Source organism: Dipteris shenzhenensis, chromosome 1, assembly GCF_047967505.1.
Source record: "Dipteris shenzhenensis isolate YYH24624 ecotype China chromosome 1, Dip_SZ_1.0, whole genome shotgun sequence".
In the NCBI taxonomy this organism is placed as follows: Eukaryota; Viridiplantae; Streptophyta; class Polypodiopsida; order Gleicheniales; family Dipteridaceae; genus Dipteris; species Dipteris shenzhenensis.
The window spans coordinates 48,169,205-48,185,015 of NC_141596.1; the positions used below are offsets into that span (position 1 = coordinate 48,169,205).

Here is a 15,811-nt window from a genome sequence, read left to right on the forward strand (position 1 = left end):
GGATCATACAACTTGTATGCTTTGCTTTCGTCACTATAGCCATGGCATGATGCATTTGCGTGACTTTGCATCCAATTTCCTGTGATGATCATCATGTATGTGGGCATATGCTATGCAACCAAATATACAAAGATGCCCAATGTGTGGCTTGTGTCCATTGAATGCTTCATAAGGTGTCATACCCTGAATCGGCTTAGTAGGAAGCCGATTAAGCAAGTCGTTTGCAGTGGCTATTGCTTTTGCCCAATATTGATTTGGAAGATGCTTCTCGCTAAGCACTATTTGCTAAACTCCCATTCTTCCTTTCAACTCTTGCATTCTACTGAGGAGTATCTGTACAAGTGAATTGTCTTCGAATGCCGTGACTTCTACAAAAGTTCATGAATGCTGAAGACATGTACTCACCTCCTCTATCTGATCTCATGTCTTTTATCTTTTTGCTTGTCTGGTTTTCTACCATAGCTTTTAATTCTTGAAATCTGGAAAAGATTTTAGATTTCTCTTTAGAAAGTAGACCCAACAATATCTACTGTAGTCATTGATAAAAGTATAGTGATGAAGTGAACAATTGATGCTGCGGGTTTGGGCATAACCCCATGCATTTGTATGTATCAAATCAAGAATACCTCTTGCTTGACAAGAGGTGCTTTTGCCAAAGTTGGTTCGCTTTCGTTTGTTGAAGCAACATGCTTCGCAAACTTTTCTAAGAAACTGTAGCTTAGGAATCCCAATTTCCATACTCTGATTCATGAGATCTAGCAAGCTCTTGAAATTGACATGACCATATCTCTTGTGCCATTTTGCAAATAGTGGCATTTGTTGCAGTTGAGCTGACATGGCATGCTTATCTGGTATTGTAGCTAGCATTCTATACAAGCATCCTTCCTTGACTCCTTTTCCTACTAGCTGAAATCTTTTAGATTTGTCTCTCATAGTGCATTCATCTCCATCAAAGATGACTCCGTAGTTGTGTTCCGTCATTTGACCAACTGACAAGAGGTTCTTATTGCTAAGCTTCAAAACATAGAGTACATCTTTCACCAACCCTTTCATACCACTTAAATTGTTCATAGGGATAATGTCGGTCCCTTGAATTGGATTCGGTGTATTATTTGTTGTGTAGATGACATTCTTTTGACCTTCTAATGGTTTCAATTTTATGAACCATTCCTCATGATTTGTCATATGAGGTGATGCATTGTTGCCGATGTATCAAGGATCCTGCTCTGCTTGGTCAACTTGATAGTTGAAATCCTCTTTTGAATTGTAATCAGTGTCTAGGTACACTGTATCAATCTTCTGCATTTCCTCATTTGCAAGAAACATATTCCCATGTTCATTTGCAAAATGATTCTGACTAAAATTTCCACCACGATGATTTCCTCTTCTACAAAAATTCCCTCGATTGTTGCTGGATTGGCCACCTTGGTCGTACTGCTTCTTGTGGGAATCTCTTTCATAGTGTCCAAACTTATGATAGTAGTTGCACTGAATGTTTGACACATTGGTGGATGCATTCCCTCATCCTTGGAATCATCCTTGATTGGAATGATATCCTCTTTGCTGATTCTGATGTTGCTGAGGATGATGCTAATGATGATTCAAACTTTGCAGATGATGACCACTTCTCTGAAATGATCTACCTCTGCCTTTGCCTCTGCCTCTCCTTCTATCTAAAGCAGTGAATGCCTGATCATTAGGATGACCTTTGCATGCATGAATGGCTTCAGTCCTGATTTCTTCACCAAGTAAGATTGACTGAAGTTCTTCTAGTTTTGGAATTTGCCATTGAATGGCAATACTCTGGACTAGATTCTTGTATCCCTCTCCTAGTCCATTCAGGATGACTTGAACCATTTTTGTTAGATTCTTGGTCTCTCTTGCTGACGGTTTCGCTGCTGTTGTGGAAAGTCTGGTTGATTTGGTCTCTCAGTGTGATAATCTTGGAAGTGTTCTTTGACTTGTAGAGAGCTGCAAACATATCCCATGCTTCTTTTGATCTGTTGACGGAACACAACTTTTGCCTCACACGAGTAGATCTACAAAACTGACGAAAGTGGTATTTGACCACACAGTCACTTCCTAGTGATGATTTTGCATCAACAGGCAACAAGCATGATTCTTCAACTCCCAATATCTCTGCACACAAGCATACGATGCTATTTCTGCGGTAACTTTTCACCGACCAGCTGAGCAGTGGTCGCACACCAAAAAACAAGGCCTTTTTTCGAGTGCCTGCGAAGAACTTCCGCCTTCAAAATGGGCTCCAAAATGGCCTTGAATCAGAAAAATAAAGTCACTCAGGGCTTCACCCTAAGGGCTTCGCCCTGACCCGCAACATATACTGCGCTCTCACCACACCGCGAAGGGCGTCTCAATCTGAGACAGTGCACTCTTGCACTTTTGGCTGTGCTACCTGCAGAGATTTGCTCCCAAACTTGAAATAGGAAAGCAACACTGGTCCTCTTACCAGGACACCACGAACTTGGTTTGCTTTCTTGAGCTCCTTACCACGAACAAGGCTCTGATACCATGTGAAGATAGTGGGAGAGAGGGAAGGAGTCTCACTTGCAGCTTTCTCACATACACAATGGGGGAATACGCACAAAGGTGGAGGCTGAAAATAGTTTTCCTCTTCTTAGTTGTTGAAAGCCAAAAGAACTCAAGTACAAAGAAATAGAAGAACCCTATATGTGGATCTCAAACCAAACTCAACTAACTAAGGTGGCATACTAACTGAGCCACAAACTAGAGTAGATAAGGATAGTTGTCATCCAGCTATTATTCGCGGGCGGTGTACCAACCGCATCTGCAGCTAACAAGTCGGTGACATAAATGCACAACGGTCACCCTGGCATATCACGAGTGGAGCTCGATATCTCAACACCATTGCCAACCCACGTTATAGCACCGGCTACTCTAGCAAAGCCTCTTTGTCTATAGCCAGGCTCGACAGCCATATCTAGCTCCTAACATGTGCCGCCTTACAGCTCCATATATGCTCCATATATGTAGCCTAGTCGCTTCCTCAGCCTGAGCGTCCACGAACTAGATTGCACTAGAGAACTGCACCAGAGCAGTAGCTCCAAAAGCAAAAAAAGAACCTATGCGAGCATTGACTTCACACACAACTCCTTCTCTAGCAACTCTCTGTCTCCACGCTTAGCCTCCTCCATCACCCACACCACCAAAACGCTGCTTCTCTGCTAGCCCGTGGCTCTAAACGGCACGTAAAGCTCTTTTGGGATAGTTTGGTAAAAGGCTACAAAACGGGTCTAAAGAAGTTGCACCAACTGTGAGCGCAAGATTTTGATCAAAACATCGATCATGTGTGGAAGTAGATATCATTGACAGTCAAAAGGACTTCATGATCGATAGAGCTTGTAGCAAGCGTGGTGTGTTTTGGGAGGAGGAGTGCTAGCTCAGCTACGCGGTTGGCAATGAATTACAATACAATTCTCTGTCGATGTTTCCTATAATATGCATACGATTCCGAGATCTGTTGAGGCAGATCCATTTTTCTAGGTACTTTTCCTGTAACCTCGATCGATGGCAGCTCCTGCAACAAATCAAGGATGCCTCCATGCTACAAACACCCATGGTTGTCTTCCTCACGTCGCTTCTCATCTTCATGGACGTCGCCGCCATCACGCTCAGGCCTCAAAGATTTCTTCAAAGTCTTCATTGCTAAGGCTCCCACAAAAAGCCACGTGGTAGGATAAGGCTGAACTGTGGTTAAGTTAATCCAACCACATTTAACCTTGGTTAGTTGAGTGTGGTCATTGACTGCTGGTTAACTTAACTTGGGTAGAATTAACCTTGGTCAGCAAGTAGATAGGGTTGGTCAAGCCAACCTCTGAAGGGTCAATTCACAATACCCATGATTAGGGGTAGGATTAGTTAAGTGCCACCTAAGCACAGAGCCCCTTGTTAAGCACAATGTGAGTGCAGCATGTGAACAGCCTCTGCCACATCATCAAGGCCCCCTCTTCTTCACAAAAACTTCGACAAGTTGTAACTTCTTGCAATCTAAGAGGAATTTGCACATGCTCCAAAAAGGAAAAGTGATCTCCTTTTCAAGCTCTACGTGCCTATCAAATAAGAATCATTGTTAGAAATTAGACACTGCCAATATTGAAAGAAATCAATTGGTAAGACCTTTGCAACAAATGACAAATCAAAGCATGAATGTACACATCATTGTCATAAGCATGCCAAAAGCACAAGTGCATGAGATGACCATAGCACGAAGCATGGCATCCACACATAAAGCATTAAGGCACATGGAAGAACAAAGCATCATGCATCAAGCTACGTCAAGAGAAGAAGAGAATGCCATCGACATCAAGCATTGAGAAGCAACATCCTTTCCACCTACAGCCCATATGTTTGTAATCAAGCCTGACCACCTAAGAGTAGCTATGAAAGCACCCAGGGGAGGTATTAACATGTAAAAACCACACTTGACCACCTTAAGTAGCAATGCAAGCACTAAGGGGAGGTGATGGATTTGTAACTCACATCTGACCACCTTGCAATAGCCAAAGGATCATGGCACCAAGGGGAGGTGTTGAGATATGGTGCCACGAGCACATAGATTAAAGGGCAAAGGTATGTGATAAGGAATGTATTAAAGTAGCCACCCTAGGATGTGGACTACATGATGTCGAGATGTGGATTGAGGATATCCACAAGGAGAGATGTGGATGAGAGGATCCCACATGGTTGACTATTCAAAGGGCACTCTCTATATAAGAGGCCTATCATGTATTGTTGATATAGCACATTGGAAAAGATTGAGTGTTACATACTTCCTGTCTCTCTCCCCATGGCTTTCCATGTTTGGTTTAATCCTCCATGATCTTTATACTCATTAAGTGATAGATTAGGCTAGTACAATCCGCACTTTGTCACATTGCGCTTGTTCTTAGTAAATCCCAAACCCACCATGCTTGTTTTACCTTTTATAGCCACTAGAATTTTGAGCAAGAATCTTATTTGTCGCTCTTGTTCGTGATAGTTCTACTCTTAGTTGTAAGAATTCAAATTTGTATTCAACATTCTTCTTGATACTTTCTTCTCGTAAGTCCCTTTCATTCTTTTCCTAAGTCAAATCTTATTTGTCGCTCTTGTAAGAATTTGACCTCTCTCCCTCTCCTCCCTCTACTCCCTCACTTCTCTCTCCCTGACTCTCTCTCTCTCTCTCCCTCTACTCCCTCGCTTCTCTCTCCCTCACTCTCTCTCTCTCTCCCTCCCCTCCCTCCTCTCCCCTCTCTCTCCTTCTGCTCCCTCCTCTCCCCTCCCTCTCTCTTTCTCCCTCTCTCTCCCCTCCCTCCTCTCCCCTCTCTCTCCATTTGCTGCCCTCCCTCCCCTTCCTTCCTCCCCTCCCCTCCCCCCCTCCCTCGACCCCTCCATCCCCCCCACTCCCTCCCTCCCCTCCCCTCGTGGAGGGTGCTGACGGCCGCACCAGAACCCCCCCATTCCTCCCTCCCTCGCCCATGCCCCTGCCCCCCCTCCCCCTCCCTACCCGGCTCCCCTCCCCCCCTCCCCTCCCCTCCCCTCCCTCCCTCCGTCCCTCGACCCCGCCCCCGATCCCCTCCCCCCCCTCCGCCCCCCCTTCCCTACCCGGCTCCCCTCCCCCCCCTCCCCTCCCGCCCTCCTTGGGGGTCTGGTGGCCGCGGCCGCCAAAACCCCCCCTTCCCCGTCCCTCCCCTCCCCCCTCCAGGGGGTCCTGGCGGCCGCAGCCGCCAGACCCCCTCGGCCCCCTCCCTCCCCCACCCTCTCCCTCCCCTCCCCCCTCTAGGGGTCCTGGTGGCTACGGCCGCCAGACACCCCCTGCCCACTCCCTCCTCGGCTGCAACCCCCCCATCCCCTCCCCCCTCCAGGGGGTCTTGGCGGCTGCGGCCGCCAAACCCCCCCGCCCCCCTCCCTCCCTCGACCCCAACCTTCCCCCCACCCCCTCCCTCCCCTCTCCCCTCCAGGGGTCCTAGCGACCGCGGCCGCGAGACCCCCCCGCCCCCTCCCTCCCTTGACCCCAACCGCCCCCACCCCCTCCCCCCTCCAGGGGGTTCTAGCGGCCGTGGCCGCCAGACCCCCCCTGCCCCCTCCCTCCCTTGACCCCAACCCCTCCACCCCCTCCCCCCCCTCCCTCTAGGGGGTCCTGGCGGCCGCGGCCGCAAGACCCCCCCTGCCCCCTCCCTCCCTCGACCCTGCCCCCGCTCCCCTCCCCCCCCTTCGCCCCCCATCTTCCCTACCCGGCTCCCCTCCCCCCCCCTTCCCCTCCCCTCCCCCCCTCCTTGGGGGTCTGGCGGCCGTGGCCGCCAGAACCCCCCCCCACCCCGTCCCTCCCCTCCCCCCTCCAAGGGGTCTTGGCGGTCGCGGCTGCCAGACCCCCTCCCCGCCCTCCCTCCCTCGACCCCAACCCCCCCCACCCCCTCCCTCCCCTCCCCCCTCCAGGGGTCCTGGCGGCCACGGCCGCCAGACCCCCCCCTCCCTCCCTCGACCCCAACCCCCCCCACCCCCCTGGCGGTTGCAGCCGCCAGACCCCCCCCCTTCCCTCCCTCGACCCCAACCCCCCTCCACCCCCTCCCCTCCCCCCTCTAGGGTCCTGGCGGCTGTGGCCGCCAGACCCCCCCTCCCTCCCTCGACCCCAACCCCCCTCCAGGGATTCTGGCGGCCGCGGCCGCCAGATGCCCCCCCTCCCTCCCTCAACCCCAACCCCCCCCCCACCCCCTCCCTCCCCTCCCCCCTCCAGGGGTCTTGGCAGCTGCGGTCGCCAAACCCCCCCTCCCTCCCTCGACCCCAACCCCGCCCCACCCCCTCGCTCCCCTCCCCCCTCCAGGGGGTCCTAGCGGCCGCGGTCGCCAGACCCCCCCTCCCTCCCTCCCTCCCTTGCCCTCACCCCTGCCCTCGCCCCTCCCTCCATACCCGACACCCCCGCCTCTCCCACCACCACCCTCGCCCCCGCCCATCACCCCCTCCCTCCGCTCCCCCTGCAGCCCCTGCCCCTCCCTCCCTACCCGGCACCCCCGCCCCTCCCGCCGCCGCCCTCGCCCCCGCCCCCCCTCCCTCCCTCCATCGATCCCGCCCCTGCCCCCACCCCCTTCCGTCCCTCCCCCCCCTCCCTACCTCCCTCATGATCATGTCAAAAACTTGTTGATTCTTACAGGGAATTAGTCATGGCAAGTTCGTCTAGCCAAGTAGGAGAAAATCATAGCATACACAATGGTACAAATGCTCTTCTCCTATTTCATGCTAAAGTGGAAGCTTCTTTCTCTGCAACACCTGATATGGACATGGAAATGGTTTTCGCAAGGGAAAGTCCTTTTTCCAATCCAAATAGACTCAAATGGCCAGAAGTTAAAAAGGTTGCCCCCAAGGATGTTGTACAACAACTTTGGATAAAGGGTTGCATTGATCATGCACATTGTGCTATAAAAGACTGCACACATGCATTGATACACGAAAGCATGCTGTTAAGATTAGTACTTTAGCTGATGGAAGAATTTCTCATTCAAGTTGCATTCCAATGTTCTTTGCACAACAAATGTATGAAAAGTTTGAGATGGTAAGGGTTGTATGAAAAGTTTGAGATGGGAAGGGAGGTAGACTTCTCTAGTAAGGCTCCTTATAAGAGAAGACGTGTCTCAAAGCTGGCAAGTACATCAAGGGGAGGTGAGTTTGACAAGTAAACTTGAAATATTTTACATTTTGATGTTTTATTTCATTTTTAAATATATTTTTTTCTTTGAATATATGCAACAGGCACAACTCATGATACACCATACATAGAGCGTGCATTGGAGGATGAGATATGTAATGCCACAATTGAACAACATAATGATGATGAAGAGTTAAATTGTGCAAGTAGGCAAACATCCCCAAATACAACAACACTTACATTTCCTTCTATCTTGTTGCGTGATGCACTCCATGAAGTGACTAGTGAAGCTGAAAAAAAGGATGGAGTACATCAAGAAATAATTGTGCAATTGAATGATGACATTGTAAACCTTGAAAAACAAAACTTATGCTTGCAAGAGGAAACTCTAAAATTAAAACAATAGAGAGTACATATTTTCAAGTACAAAGGTTGGAAATACAATTAAAAGAGAATGTACTCATAGCTCAACGCTTTTCACGTGATGTTGAAGATGCAAGGATTGCTTTACAACACATTGATAATGGGGGTCGTGTTTTTTATTTTGATCATGACATGGTGGGACTAGTAATAAGAAGATGATCAACTCTGTCAATTGCACTGGAGATCAATCTAGATGGTCCTATATGTCCAATATGCCATGATCCTTTTGATAGTAGCACTAGATGGTACACACTTTCATGTGAGCATAGCTATCATTTGGCATGCTTGGAAAATTCTTTGAATGCAAGAAGCACATGTGTCTTATGCAATATACGCATACCAAGTATGATGGGTTGGGTATACCTGAGACTTGTAATTCAGATCCTCAAATCAGAGACATTCGAACAGGCCGTCTTGTGGATCACAATGTCATACCTGACTTTATGGATGGTGTGAGCATAGGTTATATCTCTCCTTTGAGATTTCAATAAATCAATTCTATTGTTTGACATTATATAGCTTTGATATGACAATATTATTTCCTTTATAATGTGATTTTGTAATCGTTTGTAGCAAAATTCATGTCTTTTGGTTATGATTTGCTATAAATTCCACATGAGGAGAATTTGTGTCCCTCGATGATGATGGTCTTTATGTATGTAATTCATTGCAATGTGGAAATCCATGAAAAAAAAGGAAAGTGTCATTTCAAAAATATTATTAGACATTGACTCTCTCTCTCTCTCTCTCTCTCTTATGTTCACACACACACACACACACACAATATTCTCTTATTTATACTAATAAAATTTGAAACCAAATGCAAAATAAAGTAGGAAATAAAAAGAGAGTTTACAAAGCCATGTCACAATGTAGCAATATTATTTATATTCTTCTCACATAATGTGAACTCTAAATCAAATTATATTTGCATGCACACTCAATAATAAAATCTTGCTAAATTTTGAAAAGGCTGATTACTTATTATTTAATTGCATACAACATATCTAAAGCAATTTCATGTCTTTGAGTGTTTTCAAATAGGGTACTTTCCAATTCAAATTGAAGTACCTCATGGTACCCCAAAGGACCCTTATGGTATCTAAAAAAGTCTCTAGGGGATCTAAAAATTCTATTATGGTATCCATAAAGTCCCTTGTGGGATCTTGAATGAATTCTTATGAGACCCCAAAAAGTCCCTTGTGGTACCCCTAAAAGTCCCCTATGGTACCTAAAATATTCCCTTGTGGTACCCTAAAAAATCCATTATGGTACTCCAAAAGTCCCTTGTGGTACCCTAAAAGTTATCTTGTAGTTCCTAGAAAGGCCCATGTTTCAACCTACAAATTACCTCTTGGTATGTCTTCAATGTACCTGATTGTACCTTTTGAAGTATCTTATAGAGTCAAAATTTCCCAACATACCATCCAAAGCACATTGTAGATTATCCCAAAAAGTCCCTTGTGATACCCCCAAATGTTCCTTATGGTGCCTTAATAATTCCTTATGGTATCTCAAAAATTCCCTCAGGATACCCTAGAGACTCCCTTATGGTACCCCAAAAATTCCCTAAGGATTTATACTACAATCATAAGTGCATGATGAAACACTGAGATTTCCCAGCTTGCACTATGGTTGAATCTGATGATGTCCTTGCACTAGGGCATGACTGCACTAATGCATAAAGCTAGCACAATTGTGCTGACTATAGTCTCCTACAACCTCAAAGGCCATAGAGCGCACAACCTCCGACAAGCAAACAAAGCACCTTCTTCGACAAACTTCTTGCTCCAATCACACCGCCGCACTTCAACTCTGACTGCGCTCCAAAGAGGGGGAAAACAAGAGAAGGAAGAGGGGAACAGAGATTGAAAGAGGGGAAAAAGAAGAGGGGAAAAGAGCATAAGCATAAGAGAAGGAAGAGGGGAAAAGAGATTGAAAGGGGGGAAAAAGAGATTGAAAGAGGGGAAAAGAGATTGAAAGAGAGGAAAAAAGAAGAGCATAAGCATAAGAAGAAAGAGGGGAAAAGAGATTGAAAGAGGGGAGGAAAAGAGCATAAGCATAAGAGAAGGAAAAGGGGAAAAAGAAGAGAAAGAAGAGGGGAAAAGAGATCGAAAGAGGAAAAAAAGAAGAGAGGAAAAGAGCATAAGCATAAGAGAAGGAAGAGGGAAAAAGAGCATAAGCATAAGAGAAAAAGAAAGAAAGCATATGCTTATGCTTATGCATGAGCATATAAGCATAAGAGAAATAGAGAGAAAGCATAAGCTTGTAAGTTATGCATGAGCATATGAGCATATGCTCATACATAAGCATAAGCATAGGCAAATACATATGCTTATGAAAAGAGGAGAAAAAGAGAGGAAAAAAGAGAGTGGAAAATAAGAGAAGGAAGAGGGGAAAATAGATTGAAAGAAGGGAAAAACAAGAGGGAAAAAGAGCATAAGCATAAGAGAAGGAAAAACATATGCATAAGACAAAAAGAGAGAAAGATTATGCTTATGCTTATGCTTATGCATGAGCATATGAGGGAAAGAGGGGGGGAAAGAGGGAGGAAAAGAGGAAAAGAGGGGAATAAGAGGGGATAAGAGAAGAGAGGGAAAGAGAGGGTTCCTATGCCCATCACTGCAGCTAGTGCTTAAGGCATTAGATGCAGGCCAATGCAAATAACGAAAATAATAAAAGGGAGAAAGAGGAAGCACTTTCTTACCTAGAAAAGTCCCAAACCGTGTTTTGTGGACTGGCCCTATTTGTTATATTGGGCCCTTCATTCATAGATTATATTTGGTTATGTTTATCTATCATTTTGATATAATACAAAAGGAAAATTGGGTCTCCTTAATTCTCATTTTTAGTCTTCGCTGTTTTGTGGCCAATGCAAATAACGGAAATAACAAAAGGGAGAAAGAGGAAGCATTTTCTTACCTGGAAAAGTCCCAAACCGTGTTTTGTGGACTGGCCCTATTTGTTATATTGGGCCCTTCATTCATAGATTATATTTGGTTATGTTTAGCTATCATTTTAATATAATACAAAAGGAAAAGTGGGTCTCCTTAATTCCTCCTTAATTCTCATTTTTAGTCTTCGCTGTTTTGTGGACAACCATAAGTGGGTGTTGAAGCCTGGCTTCTGTAACAAGTAGTTGTGACAGTGCTAGGTGAGTCATCTTACCTTCTGCATGGATGATGCCAAATGAGATTGGAGCACTTTTGCCACCACTTGTGATCGGAATAGTACAACTTAAAATTTATTTTGCTGTACAATTCTACATTGGTATACAATACAACTGATAGGAATGTACTATTTTGGATTGGGGTCCATCAACCATTGAAACTTGTTCATCTTATTGGATAATGTATTCCTTGGAGAATGGACGTTATGCATGTGAGAATCCTTATTCATTTTATGAAAAAGTGATGGTTATGATTGCATTGCCTTGAGGAGCCTAACCATGACTTCGGATGTAGTACTATGATAGTAGGAAACACACACTCACACACACACACAAAAAAAATAAATAAATTTGATTAGTAAATGTAGCTCACGAACACACACACACATGCATACTTCCCTGACTATGAATTACTCTTTTATGTACCCCCATAAAATCTTCCCTTTACACTTTCTTTTTAACCAACCGACATACCAAGCCCACTAATCATCCCATACCTCCTGTAATCCCTTCTTAACCCATGCACTCATTCGCTCCTTACTCCAATTGTGACTTAAACTTCACTTGTGGCTTAATTTTTTATTATAAAAAATTATCTAAGAATCCATATGGCTGTCTATATTCCTAGGTAAAGTGATAACAAGCCGAGAAAAACATGCATTACTTGTCTACCCAAACGTAACTATGATGTTCTAACACCTAGTTTGTTTTGATGATGGTAGGCAAGTGGACCCCAACATTAGATACTGGACTGCTTGAGGATTCGACATCTTTTTTCAATATTATGTTTGTCAAACTCAGTATTATTAAAAATTCTTAATTTGATAAAAAAATTTGCAAACTCTAGTTGCATTTTTCAACTTAGATGTTTGAAACATTTTTTCCTTATATCTTTTCCTTTTTAAACATTTTATCCAATTGATGGAATTAATTATATGGCTCAATTATTGATGGGACTTTTTAATCTAAACACACACTTTGATTTCCCAATTAGCCTTTGGTCCGGGCTAGTGCCATACAATTAATTCACATCCATTGGATAATTCTTTAGCATGGATAATCCCTAGTCATGTTGTGATTCACCTTATTTCTTACTAACTTTTATATCTATTTTGTAGAAGTGGTTTACGCATTTACTATTGGCATTATTTTTTCATTTTGACACTTATCATATAGATCCACTTTTATTCACTTATTATGAGTAGGTGGGGAGTAAGTTCCACATGGTAGGCTTACTCTCCACCATGTGGTCTTACCGTCTAGGTTGGGGGTGGGCCACACACACACACACACAAATAAAAAAATAAAAAAAATTGATTAGTAAATGTATCTCACACACACAGACACTTGTTTCTTTACACACGAACACACACACACACACACATGAATACTTTCCTAACTATGAATTATTCTTTTATGTACCCCCGTGAAATCTTACCTTTACACTTTCTTTTTAACCATCCCACATACCAAGCCCACTAATCGTCCCATACCTCCTGTAATCCCTTCTTAACCCATGCACTCATTCGCTCCTTACTCCACTTGTGACTTAAACTTCACTTGTGGCTTTACCTAAGAAGATAGGGAAAATTCATTAAATGTACATAAGCTTGTGGCTATGCCTTCTATACTCCTCCAAGGACAAAAAATAATGTGTTTTGTAACTAAAGAGGATTTTAAAACCCACTAGATGGCAGATAAGACACTTGATATTGGAGAAGTTCATCTTGATGTTAAAAAACACGCTCATTGATTAGAAATTATAGCTCATTGATTGCATAAAATTTGAGAATTTCTCTCACTAGGATTCTAGAAGAGGTGATTTGTGCACTAATGTTAGCTAGCTAGCTAGCTAGGGGAGAGCGAGAGAGAGGGCAACTAAGAAATCTTGCGACAAAACCAAAAGTTTGGCATTTTGCATGACAAAAAAGAATTCCCAAAATTTAGTATGCCCCCTGTTATTTAGTACATATCGGTCAGATTCAATCAGACACTGTTGAAAGTAATAAGGTCATTCATAAAGCTGGAATTTTATGGAGAAAAGTCACGGCACTTTGAACGGCGGCCCGGAGGTAATGCAAATTTATGGCACAGCCCTAAGGCTGTGTTTTCTTATTTTTATCTTTCTCTTCCAACTGATTGCGACTCCATTCGATCATATACTTTAAAGGGTCTGAAAAATCAGATCATGACGTGAAGTGTCAAGGTGGTTGCGATTTGTGACTGCGGGAAGCTCGCCTACAAAAGAAGGAGAAACAACAGAAGAATTCGAGTTTCAATTGAGAGAATCAACGATACCTGGCGGCTGCGAGGTGAGAAGCTCCGTGACAAAATGGAACAGAAGGTTGTAGACGTCTGGGCGCACGCTGTAATCCTCCACGGCGGCTTTTATTGGGTTATTGCTGCCAGAATTATCAGCCATTGGGATCGGCCGCTGTATCAACTCTACGCTGTCGTTCTTGCCGTCCACGATGAAGAACCTTAGGCTACCAATCTTTCGAAAACCATAATAACCGTCGCATGCGGATAGTTTCCTTCTTTTTCTTTTGTCCTCTCACCTTTTATTTATACTAACCTACGTCCTCACTCTTCTAACATAGCGACCATCAAGAGTAAGGTAGTCACATCACCCTACAAGTTGTTCATTCCCCTTACGAAGCTAACCACAATTGAGAAGCATACAAAAGTGTCTTAGGATTTTTTACACCTCGTGATTGTAACTTGTAGTTCAGCTTTTGCAAAGACTCTCACTCCAGTTTTTATATATGGCCAAATACTTGGGGAACTCATACACAACAAATACATGAATAAGGCTTTTAATTTGCCACATGACCTCGGAAATTATCTCTTTTAAACTTTTATAACCTTAGTGCTACCATTGTCTGTTCAATGCTGCCATTGTCTCCTTAAGAATAAGGCATCATTGCGCATACGAGCTCCTAAATTACCTCTTGAAGACTTTGATAACATGGCTATAGCCTATCTGAGAGTGCTCTCAGCGGAAGCAAGAATGGAAGAAGGAGAGAGAGCGAGAGAGAGAGACAGAGAGCCACACAAGTTTTGGTGGGTGCAGAACCACCCTAATCTTCTTTTTCATTCATTTATATGTGTGTTTGAGTATTGTACATAACCGGGGTTAAGGCACAGTGACCTTTAACCCCCACAACCTCCCACTTAAAGGACAATGTGCCTTTAAGGGAGAATAACTAGTGAGCATACTATCCAATGCCCATCAATACACGACAATACTCAAACCGCTGACTAGGTAGACTCTTCGTCAGCAGATCTGCAGGGTTATCATCTGTATGAACCTTGACAAGCTCTATGCGCTTGTCCTCAAGTACCTCCCTGATGAAATGGTACCTGACCTCAATGTGTTTGGTCTTTGCATGAAAGACCGGATTCCGTGCTAGCTGAATAGCACTCATGGAATCATTATGCAATGTCGGTACATCTGTATGAATCCCCAAATCTCCCACTAGCCGATCAAGCCATATAGCCTCCTTGCAACCCTCTGTGGCTGCAACATACTCAGCCTCTGTGGTAGACAAAGCCACGCACTTCTGTGCACGAGACATCCACGACACTGCACCACCTGCAAAGGTGAACACATAACCAGAAGTGGATCTCCTACTATCCACATGCCCTGCATAGTCTGAATCTGTGTACCCAAGTACACGCATGTCTCCTTTACCAAAGCAAATGCACATCTCCTTGGTACCCTTCATGTACCTCATGATGCACTTAACTGCCTCCCAATGCCTCTTTCCTGGATTAGCCATATACCGGCTAACAACTTCCACTGCAAATGCAATGTCTGGTCTAGTAGCTATCATAGCATACATAAGACTCCCAACTGCTGATGCATAAGGAACCTTGGCCATCATGGCCCTCTCCTCATCTGATTTGGGACTATCTGTATGACTCAGTTTCACATATGGAGGCAATGGAGTACTCACTGCCTTCCCCCCCTCCATATTGAAACGCTGTAATACTTTTGTAACATACTCTTTTTGTGAAAGCCAAAGGAGTTTCCTACTCCAATCACGCGTGATGCGCATACCAAGAATATGACCTGCAAATCCCAAATCCTTCATATCAAAGGCCTCATGCAACTTGGCCTTTAATGCATCTAGCTCATAAGTATTCTTGCTAGCCAATAGCATATCATCCACATATAGTGCCAGGATTATTAGGCTACTATCCTTAGCCCTTTTAGTGTAGAGGCAGTGATCAATTTCACTCCTTCTAAAACCCTGGGACCGAATGAAAGCATCAAACTTCTGATACCATTCTCTAGGTGCTTGCTTAAGACCATAGAGACTCTTCTTCAGCTTGCAAACTAAATGCTCTTTGCCCTTTTCTTCAAAGCCTTCCGGCTGCACCATGTAAATTTCCTCATGCAAATCCCCATGCAAGAAAGCTGTCTTGACATCCATTTGCATAAGCTCCATATCCTCTACTGCCACTAGTCCAAGCATGCATCTAAGTGTGGTCATCTTCACAACCGGAGAGAATATCTCATCAAAGTCCACACCCTTCTCTTGCTTGAACCCTTT

General features: G+C 44.5%; 1 protein-coding gene across 1 annotated transcript; it reads right to left on the reverse strand.

Moving 5' to 3' along the window:
• Positions 1–13,348: 13,348 nt before the first annotated feature.
• Positions 13,349–13,674, reverse strand: LOC147905956 (uncharacterized). The gene is made up of 2 exons (XM_087380664.1): positions 13,551–13,674; positions 13,349–13,425 (listed from the first exon to the last, which is right to left on the reverse strand). Exons 1-2 carry the CDS (start codon positions 13,672–13,674, stop codon positions 13,349–13,351), a joined length of 201 nt encoding a protein of 66 aa, XP_087236790.1.
• Between the last annotated feature and the right edge of the window lie 2,137 nt (positions 13,675–15,811).